Source organism: Chiroxiphia lanceolata, chromosome 5, assembly GCF_009829145.1.
Source record: "Chiroxiphia lanceolata isolate bChiLan1 chromosome 5, bChiLan1.pri, whole genome shotgun sequence".
Taxonomy (NCBI): domain Eukaryota; kingdom Metazoa; phylum Chordata; class Aves; order Passeriformes; family Pipridae; genus Chiroxiphia; species Chiroxiphia lanceolata.
Genome location: NC_045641.1, coordinates 32,379,901 through 32,391,438, shown reverse-complemented (window position 1 = coordinate 32,391,438; position 11,538 = coordinate 32,379,901). Strand labels below are relative to the sequence as shown.

General features: G+C 33.4%; 1 protein-coding gene across 2 annotated transcripts in view; it reads right to left on the bottom strand.

Moving 5' to 3' along the window:
• Window positions 1–3,062: 3,062 nt before the first annotated feature.
• Window positions 3,063–11,538, bottom strand: part of SLC16A7 (solute carrier family 16 member 7) — an 81,443-nt gene continuing 72,967 nt past the window's right edge. For both annotated transcript variants that reach the window (XM_032687192.1, XM_032687191.1), the window contains exon 5: window positions 3,063–10,135. In XM_032687192.1, coding sequence (XP_032543083.1) covers window positions 9,864–10,135 — 272 coding nt within the window. In that variant the 3' untranslated portion in view covers window positions 3,063–9,863. The remainder of the gene's footprint in view (window positions 10,136–11,538) is intronic.

The window sequence follows — 11,538 nt, the reverse complement described above, 5'->3', positions numbered from 1 at the left end:
ATGTGCAAGATTTTAGGATGATATCTACAAATGCTGAGCAGTATCTCCTCCAGGCAAGCATTTGGATTAATATTTTCTTTATGGAGACTTTGCCATTTCCAAGAAATTTCTCAGAGATGCTTTTTATCACATAAGGTCTGAGGGGTTTTGTTTTTCCAAATGGTTGGAAAATAATTATTTTTTTGCCTTTTCTGTTGTTGTTTAGGTGTATTTTTTTAGAAGATCCATGTCTAGTAGCTAAACTATATTATTATACTTGATATGTACTTTTTGTATGATCAGTATCAGTGAAAAAGTTAGGAGAAGAACACATGAAAGAGGGTAAGTAATTACCTTCCAGGCGCATTACTCCAAATTTTGACAAAATCCTAAAAAAGATAATCATCTAGGATTAATATTAGTTTTGAAAAATTACTTTTCATTCTGATATACTAATTTGAAATACTGATTTGAGGTAATTTGCAAATAATATGTGAAATCTGCAATTCTAAAATTTTAAACTGAATTTAAGACAGTACAGTTCCAGATGTTTTAAGATCCATCTGTGCTAAAGGACAAAAAGTGGGTAAAATGTCCTTAAAATATCAATCTGTCTCAGTGGTTTTGTATTTTGTCCAGGTGTATGATCTTTTTTTATATTTGGTGAGAAAAAATAGTGGAACCACAGATTAGGTAAAGAGTTCCTTTGTACAGAAAAGACAGCAAGATGGAGGTCTCATGCTAGTAAAGAAAGAACAGAATCATATTTTCACATATGAGTCTTGAGGTGGAACATCATTACATTATAAAGTAGGATCCTGTAGGAAGTTTCTATGAGAAAAAACAGTTGTTCAACAGAGTGGATATATTTTAACCAAATATTTGTTTTGTTATGGGATAGACTTACATCTTGGTGTCACCAGGCACTGGTAATTAGAAGTCATCCAATGAAAACTGAACTACTTTTTTGACCAGTGAATGACAATCACCAATTATGTGTCTCTTGTTAATGCACTATGTATAGCATTTAATTTTCTTTGACTTATATTCAGACTTCTATATTTAAAAAAATAAACTCAGCATCCCTGATCTCTAGGGCACTGTCTTAATATAAGAAGATGGAGAAAAGCATAATATGTTATGGCAAATGCAGTTGTTTGCCAGCTTCCAGTCAACTGGATCCTCTTCATATTCCCAAGACGGTTTGAAAATCATTGACAGAGGTTTCATGATGACTTCAGCCAGCTCTTTGAGTATTCTCAGATTAAACCCATCAAGGTCCCATAAACTTACAGGGAACCAGTTGGAGTGCAGATCCCACAAAAGTTAAGGGTTGACTGCATGTTATGGATTAAGAACTTTATTGAATGGTAATGCTTTTAACTCCTGGTCAGAGAAATAAAACTGTTGAAGTTATTAATGCTGAACTGCAGTGGCAAATTTACTGAACTTGGGATAACCTGCAGAGCTAAAAGGGCTCATTGGTAGAATAAAATACCGTATGTGGGAAAACAGTAACAGCTGATCTTAGAGACAAACTACAGACTGAAGTCTCCACCTGTCTTGCCACTACACTATCAAAATAAAAAACTTCAGGAAGAGGAATGATTTTTCTGAATTCAGTATTTATTTCCTAACAATGTATTTTAGTTGTGCGATCAGATTCTGTGAGGCAACATATTCTTAGGCATGAAAATGATATCATCAATGTCTTTGAGCAGGGTTCAATATCATACCTTGTTTGCTGTGCCAAAGGGACAATTTTACCATTATGTATTTTTAACTTTTTTTTTTCCCCCCGGCCAACGCCTGAAAATGTATTTTTATGAATATTAAAATACACAGATATGCATATATTGCAAGGGTAATTTAAACAAAATCTAAGTATATTCTGGGAGCTGAATCAAAACTTTCATGTCAAGAGGATATAGACATAATTCTTTGAAAATAGATTTTACAGTTACTAGAAGTATGAAAATAACAACCATTTGCTCTGATGAAGTTATTTCTTTCTTATTCAATAGCTCATCTGTTATACCTTTGTTTCCTAGTAATTTACTGTGCGTCTGCGTAAAAGGTGTTTAGACAGTATGCAAAGGCAGTATCTCTAATAATGTCTCAAACATCTCCTTCATATCTTAATTTTAAATATCCAATCACCTTCTGTAAATAAATATCTATTTAACTGAGGCAAGCAATTGTAGACTTAAGTCAATTGACAAAAACATAGGAACTTCTAACATTTAGAAAGCTGCTACAAAATAGAGTTGTCTACATACAATGTTTCAAGCCATATGGTTAAATTCCTCCTCTGTATCAAAACAAATATTGGTAATTGGAGAATGATTTTTGCATGTATATGGAACATAGAAAAACATCCCAATTCAAGTAATGGGAAAAAAAATCCTTATTGTAAAGGTGGTATTTGAGTAATGTATGATATTAAATCTTAGTTATGGTGGAATCAGGAATAGCAAGTAGCTGGAAGCATGTTCTGCTACTGGTAGTATCTTTTCTACATAGGAAATCTTGAAGTTCTGCTTCTGTATGCAAAGATAAGGGATTTTTTGCTACATTTGAATAATGAATCAATCAATAACACAGGAATATTGGCACACTCCGAAGGTGTAAGACTATTAAGGAGTCTAAGAAAACAGCATTTACATCCTTTCAGAAACTTTACATGGAAATTTTATTTTAATTTTTCTTTTCTTCCCCTCCCCCCTCAATTGGTTATTATACACAATTTTTATTGTAATTTTCCATAAATATATATGGACAAACTCGACATATTACACAGTAGTACAAGTCTGGAATAGAAATTAATGAGCAAAAATGTGTTTAAATACAATGAAATGCAATGCATAAGCATTTTTACAGGGTTAATATACACTATGAACAATTAATTTTGTCAGGTCAAGAAAAGAATTTGGCATCTAGAAAGAGAATGCTGTCATTCACTCAGATCTCTTTGGAACATAAATAGCACCTCTAGCTAATAAATGATTGTCAAAAAAAAAATCTAGCCAATATATTCAAGTAAAAACCATACAGTATTGCAAAATACAAAAAGGAAGAAACAATTTTATTAGACAACAACAATGGCTACTGCATGTTTAATTATTGCATAGCAATACCAAAGTCTGTTGATAAACTGCAGATACAGTGATCTTCCCTAGTAGGCCATAAATGGAAAATGCAGCTATATCACTCTGCAGGAAGTGTATTTATGTAAGTGATTTGTGTACCACTTTTAAAAAAACCATCAATAATTTTAAGGTAGCACTTTTTTAAAGAGTGAGAGCCACATGTAGACTTTTCATGGGCTTGCCCACTTGCAGACAAAATAAAAACACCAAAACCTCTAAAAGGTATGATAAATTATCAGTGTTTTTAGTGACTAGTGTTCTGGAGAGTTTCCCATAATAATTTAACAAGATATTGTTTGTAGGCCCAAGAGTATTCTCATTTTCCATATTTGTTACAAGAATATCACATCCATTGATACTTTGTACGAACTGGTCATACATACCACAATAAATGAAAACTCAGTCTATTGCAGTCTGTTCAAAGATCATTTAGTTAAGATTTCCATGGCAAAAACACCCAACAATCAAATTCACCAACAATGTAGGGTTTACCACCTACATCAATGAAAATTCTCAGTGATCTTAGGCTGCTTTGAACTGAATGATGGTTGGAAATCAGTGTTATGTAATATTGCAGCTTTTTGAACGATTTTCTACTATAAATAAATCTAGCAGAAAGTGAAAAATAACACATACTCTTACAGAAAAGCTTTAAATTTTTCTGTCATTTGTAGAAGTATTTTATTTGTTTACAAATATGTTGAATTTATCAGGCACAATATGCAACTTACTCTAAAATATTATATATATTTTATATATATATAATATATATAAATTAGAGTTTTATATATAGGGGAATACATATATACACACATACCACTTCTGCATATATATTCCCTTATATATATATGTCTATATATACATTCACAAAAGACATAAACCATTTTCTCCAGAAGAAAGAAAAAGAATGATTATACACTGCTCAAAGAAGGCTTGAAAGGAAATAGATAATTTCCTTTGGGGTTAACAGATTTGTTTGGATATTTATTTAAATATGTCCTCTATATTTTATAATCTACATTCAGAGTTTATGGTGGGATTCTTAAAATTTATTTATATACACAGACTATTAAAATAATACACATTGTGCGTTAATTTAGGGACTGAATAGTTAGGAATATGCAGGCATAGCAAATTTGCCAGTTATAACAAATTCCACATTTGCTGATACTCCTGAGATTTGGTATGGAGAAAATAAGGCTCAAGCCTCCACTGAAGCCACATCACCCCCAACATCTGATAAAGCTCTTTGATAGGTATTTTTATGTCAGCTTCAGTGGACTTTGTACTAGGTCCTAGAAGGCAAGAATGGTTTGAAGAATATCTTTGAAGAAACAATCATCTCTGGTTTTATAAAGAGCGCATGAAGAACAATCATTATTCATAGCCCCAACCCAATATGTTGTGATCATCTCCCTCAACGACCCCATGAAAGGAAAAACAAGCTAAAATTTGATATTATTTCTAAATTTAAAAAAAACCACAACAATTTTTTTCAGGGATACAAAACACGAAGTGTTCTGTACTACTATTAAAAACTGGATGTATTAACTTTACTAATTTCACTAACTCAGTAACTATAAGAAAACAAACAAAAAAGAAAGGCAGGCCAATCTCACGGAAAGGTCAGTAGACTCCAGATATCTAAATCACACTTTGAATTTTTATACCAGGTCAGTGATGTAAAAACTTCATAAGTATGGGTTAAGTCTTTAGGCTTAATAAAGCTATGTCAATTGATTCAAAGAATTTGGTCATAGATATGCACTGCCTTAAAAATAGAACAGTAAGCAGCTTCAAATATTTGTGAGACTTTCTAATAGTCTCTACAGGTTTTATCATTGTGCATTTTGTCAACTCTATTCTTCCAGGATTGTGCAAGACTCCAAACTTCAACTAAGAGGTAGATGATGAGAAAAATTTGAACTGCAAAACTACAACCTGCAAACTATGTTGAAATCACATAGCAATGCTTATGCAAATTGTGATTAAAAAGGTGATAGTACATGCAGGAACTTTCAATGTATACATATGCACAAATATCAGAAGTGCACCCCCCAAAGAAAAATCTAGACAGCCTTGTTAAAACTGATATACCATCTCTGAAAATAATTATTTTAAAATTCCCTTTATATTCCTCTCTGTGAGTAGAAAAATAGTCATCTATAGAGAAACTAACAAAAGTTGCCCGATTCAGTTTTTTTACAGGCAAAATTGTCAGTGTCGTCAGCATGTTCATCTATAAAAGTGGTCACTGGTTTTGTTTAGTGAAATCCTGATAGCTGCCCCAAATCTGGCTTTATGTGGTATCTGCAGCTTATTCTGTATCTCAGTAACACCTCTCCACTAATACTCACAACCTGACCTGAAAGTAGCAAGTGAAAAACATTGCATTTGGCAGCATGGCAAATGTGGCATTTCGGGAAAAACAACTACAAGAAAGCATTAAAGATAAGTCACTACATTCCTGGTCGAAATTCTTTGTGTTACATCAAAATGAAAAATGTGATGGGGTAGTGGAAGTGGGAAACTTTCAAGAGGAACAAGAATTCTTGAAGAGGAAAAATCATGTATATATTGACAAATCTTTTTAAGCATACTAGATGCTGATATGCAAAGTGACCATTAAGATTCACACAAATTTTGAATCACAATATCAGTGAAATTCCTGCCATTCATTTCAGCAGTAAAAGTTGAAATTCCTCTCATAAGGATAGCATCCCTTAAAAAATCTGTTTTAAGGTGAAGTAGATTTTCCCTAGCTCTGTCAAAACAGTTCACAAATCACACTCCTGAAATTGTAGTCTGACTACTTATGCACAGGATTTCATACAAAAAGATGCTTTTTTGAACTCATGAATGGAAATACAGAACTGACAACAATTGCAACCGCAGTTCAATGCAAAAAAGTGGGAGGGGTGAAATTTTTATATGTTCCTGAAATAGTACAGAAAATTAATAGTGAGAAGTCTTTCTCTGGAGTTGGAAAGGGCAATACAGAACTCTCCAGCTAGTAGAGAGTTCTATATCAAAAAACCTAAAGAAAGAAAAGTATCTCGATGTGTTCACTAAAACAACTTGAAATTTGACCTTGATGTTAAATGGGAAAAAAATATTATTGATGTTATCCACTTTCCTACTAATTTTAAAATTTGGCATTATTTTTTCTGGATTGATTAAATAAGAGCAAGAGGATAATTAGGCTTAGTCATACTGTGGCAGAGAAAAGAATGAGCTATACATGAGTATAAATGAGAATAAAACCAATTAAGGATTTGCTTGCACTGATTGACAGAGACTACAGATTTTTACAGTGCATAACAGATGCATGTGGTATATTTCTTCATCACTGGGCAGGGGAATCTCTTAGTCCTGACCCTGCAGTGGTTCAGACTGAGGGTGAGTTAATTAAAAGAAACCAGAGGAATTTAGAGAGATGGTGTATATACTCAGGTCTAATTATAAAAGCGGAAATGTAAAGATGAAATGATTTACAGTACAAATTACAGGTCAGTGCAAGTAAGAGTGATATTCAGGGGTTTGAAGGCAAATTATACTCATTTTGCTACTTTGTTGCTCAGTATATCGTTGATTCAAGACAGTTTATTATTATCATTACTTTTAGAAATATCACCTACCTCTACTATGAGGCAATTGCCCCATTAGGACCTGTTATTTGGAAGACACAGGTTTTTAATTGAAGGCAGTTTTTGCATAGATATGGTTCCAATTTTCTTCATTAATCCCTGGATTTTAACTTCTTTAATATTCAGTAATATCAAGAGTATGCTGATGGTTTTTATTCTGTTGCTAGTATTAAGATGAAAACTAATGAAAGACGTGTAAGGAAATGTCTTCCTACTTTATATGCAGTTGTCTGCTGCATCATTTAGCCTTACAGGATTAAAAATTGTACATTGGTGAGTGGTGGTAAAGTAGCTCTTTCATTCCTATTATTTTTTACCATACTTTACCAGAGATGAAAGAGCAGCATCTCTGTAGAGGGTTTAAAGAAATTTTTATTTCCTCCGAGATAGTAACATAATTTTTGTTACTAGTGGTCAGGTGTGTCTGTGGCTCAATGAACCTTGTTTTTCCCTTATTTCCTATGCCATTTTGTATTGTATTCTGAGATCCTGCATAGAACAGGCAAGTTGCCTGCATATTTCCTGAGAGACTTTTTTTATCATCATTTTTACTCAGCAACAGCAACACTGTTAAGTGTTGTCAGCCTTCAGTCAAAAGCTGACACTTGTTGTCTTCTACTCCGTATTCTTAATCATGCTGTTTTTTGCAAAGAGATAATAGGCACCTACAATTTTGCCTCAGACATTTTTGTTCAGTCTCTGTATTAATCTCTTTTCAAATAATCTCTGCCTTTCTACCAGCTGCTGTAAGAGCAGACTGATGTTCCTGATGACTACGCTTCAGCTAAAATTTCTGTTCTTCTTTTGCAATCCAGTATTTATAGCCGATATTCCTCACTGTATGAAAGCTTAGTGTCTATGAGAGTCCTCATCACCCTCTGGCTATGGGCACACAAGGTCTCCACAGGTCCTGGAATGCACTCAGTATGTTTGTATAGTCAAAAAAGAGAGCAATGCTTCTATCTCATGGGGTGCTAGCAGATGCAACGTATTTATTTCCTCTCTGAAGCTGGGGGCTGGGAGAAAAACTGTAATTTTACTGGGACTAAATCATTCCCCTTTACACAGAACACTGCTCAAATCTGAACATCCAAAACATATTTGCTCCCAAAACTCTGAAATGCATATATTTTGCTGCTGATGCTTCTGTAAAACTACAGGACTCATTGGAGATGTCTGGTTTTCCTGAATATAATTAGGTAAAAAGTAGGTATTAACTTCCGTACCATGCTGAGAGTAGATTCATGATGCTTCTCCCCCAAAACAGTGCTGAGATAATTAAAAAGTTCAGCACTACTGTGGAACATCATACTATATGAGAGGCTAACCCAGAAAAACTGAAATAAGCACAACCAAAATTTTTAGAAGAAAAATTAAAATAATCATATTGAACATAATAATATTAATAATATTAAGAAATAACATCCTAAAAGCACTCTGCTAAATTTTACTAACAATTTTTTTCTTTTGTTACTGGCACTTTAAAGTGTGTTTACCACAACTGTGCACTATATTTCCAACTTTTTGAGATTTAGAAGAGGACTAAAAGGAATGATATTCTTTTCCTGGAATTGAATGTAGGTTTATCCTGCATAAACAGTGCATAAATGTCTTATGAATCAGATCCTTAATTTTCACAATTTCTGAGGCATTTATATGCATCTCTCCAAAACGAATAGCACCTTTCCTTACTTAGAAATACAACAGAAATATTTTCATTTATTACCTTCAGAAGCTTGCACTTTTAGCTTTCAAATGCAATGCTAAATGATTTCTGTAAGGTAAAACTGTAGACTTATGCTTTCTTTTGTCTAAAGGAGGAGGACAATTGTGTACATTTTAATTTATATGAGTGTCTGCGTGAAATTGTACACACAAGACTAAATATTCTGCACAGAACTGATATGACAAAGCTTCCTGCACAAAGCTTCTAGACTGGCATTGTCAAGGTGCCTTGCAGCATTTTTGCTCAAAGCAGCATTACAAAAAAAAAAAGCAGCAGCTTTTCACTAAATTCATGCGAAAGGGAAATGAGAACTGGTATGAAGATACCTATCTGCAAAGACCTGAAGTTAGACCTTAAATCTCCTCTCAGGAAACCATCAAATAACTAGTGACTTGCCAATAAAGCCAAGCATTTACTTTGAAGTCATTGCAACAAAACTGATTTGGGCCACAAAAGCCAAGGGTTAGTATCCTTTTAACTTCAGCAGATTCTGAATCTAGTCCCTTTAGGAAAAAGGCTTCACAGACTGATCCAGATCATTCAGCCACATAGGAATGCATAATCAAACAAACTAATTGACACACTTGTTAGCAATGCAAATCTTGGGTTTAAATATTTTATGTACAGGCAGATTTCAGCTTAGTTTGAATTAGTGACATCTGAATGTACTTTGTGTTCAAATGCGTATGCTGAAGTACAATGTAGTCAGCTATCACAGGAAGAAACTACTTCTGGAATATATTATAAATCAGCTGTTTATTGTATTTTAGAGATGGTGCCCACTAGTTGTTCATCTTCTACCCCTAACTTTTACATCCATAATATAATTGTTTATACAGACATGTATTTTTTATCTAGTGAGAATACAAAATACAAAAAGAGTTTCTGTGTGCTTTCAGTCAGGTACTCTGCCTCTTTTGAAACAAATCTTTGAACTTATATTCTCTTTAATATCAGTGGTAAGTAGAGTTTGGGCAAATTATTTCAACTGACTTTAACCATACTTTAAGGATGAATGCAAGTATCTTCCCAAATAAGAGCAGAAGATACTTTTGCAGTAGATATACTTTGAAACAAAAATGTTTGTCATTGGAAGGCTTTATAGTCTGGTTTACCTGACTCTTGATTGTCCAGAGTCAAAGTCTGATGGATTCCTTTGCATGGAATCACTACCTCTGTAATCATAATTTTGTATCGCTGAAATAAATAAACTGTAGATAGAAATTTGACTTAAAGTTTTGCCATAGGGCAAAAATCTGTTCCCATCCAATATTGTGACTGATCATTATTACCACAAAACTTGGCCTGTGTCTTGATTCCTAATGGAGGTCATAAATATTGACTTCTGAGCTATAATGCAGATTAAATATTGGTTTCTCTTTCTGAGGGATCTTCAAGAGCTTTGTCGGTTCTGCTGGAAGCATCTTCATTCTCGTTATTTGTTAATGGTTCCACTTCCTTTGAGTCAGCATTCTTCTGAGCTTTTTGCTTCTCATCTTCTAGTTTCTTTTCTTTTGCCAAAAGCCTGTAGTTGATGGCATTGCCAATGAACAACCAGATACTGGCCACAGTCACAATCACTCCGCAGACAAAATACATGTACTGATATTCACCAGTAACATCTACTAACCAACCTGAAATACAAAAACAAGAAAGAGTATTTAGACTAGGATGCCAAATACAATCCACATCCTTCTCTTGGACAAATATCTATATATTTCTTGGTTTTGAAGTAGGAGCAGAAAAGTATTTTTAACATGTTAAAATTTTCTAACATAGAGAGTGGAACTATAACAAAACCTGTATTAGTGAAGCTAGCAATTGTCATTGGAGTCGCTGACAATTACAGAATATTGAAGAACAATGTAAGTAAAGCTTAATGAATAATGACAGACAGTTTTTTAGCTCTTTTATTTTCAGTCTTTCATTTTATTCATGTTCTAATTGTGTTTATTATTGTTTTGGAATGCCTGGTACTCACTGAGGCTGTATACACACAATAGGATGAAGAGGTATGGGCCTTCTTAGGCTGCTGTCTGTGCATCAAAAGGCTGCTTTTCAAGTTTACTTTCCTGTGACTGCTGAAAGAGAGAGCCTTCAGCCATCATGCTTAACTGATGAGTTTTAAACTATGAGGCCTGTATGTAAAAATTACGTTCACACCTCTGTGATTAACTTGGTCATGGCAAGGAAAATAAATTATAACAGTTCTTTCCATTTATCAGCCATTCCTTCTAAATTTTCACAATTCCCAAATCAACATTTGTACACACCCAAGTATTTAGCTCTGAACTCTGCTACACTATAACTGAAATTCTCAAGATAACCTTCACACTTCAATTTAGTATGTATTTAGATGCTTTTACTGTGTTGAAGACATAATGCTAGTCTATTCACTGGATACACATTTAGAAGCCATTAAATTATTCTAGAACTTTTTTTTTTTTTTACCCCAAACCTAGTATTGGGAAAAATTCAAAATAGCACTGCAAGTGTACAATTCACTTATTAGTGTAAATAGTGCAATTTGCCGATTTTTATTGATGAGCAGTCTCATAAAACTGATGTTTAAAAATTAAATTCTGAATTAGCATTACTTCTGTATAATATTTTAAAGGATATGAACTAGTCAAAACTGGAACTTAGCCTTTTCATGTGTTCCTTCCTTTTGTTGCCTCTATTTAACAAGTTAAATCAATTATTCATACAACTATAGCACAATCAAATGTTTTTCAAAACTCCTGAAAAGCTAATATACTGAAAAATAAATAATTATGTAAGCTATTGCTCCATAAATATTAGATTTAATATCTTTAGAGTTCACACTGATTTCAGAACCTGACTGAAAAGGCTGCACTCCAGAGGTCACAGGCTCAGACCCCCCACTAGGTGGCATAGGAAGAGTCTGTGTGAGAAAAATGTATTTTGTTCAACTTTTATCAAAATGAATTTGTATGCTAAATGATGATAAAAATATGGAATGCCTTGAGAAGTATTAAAAATTTACTTGTACAAATATTATTTTATACTGAAACGA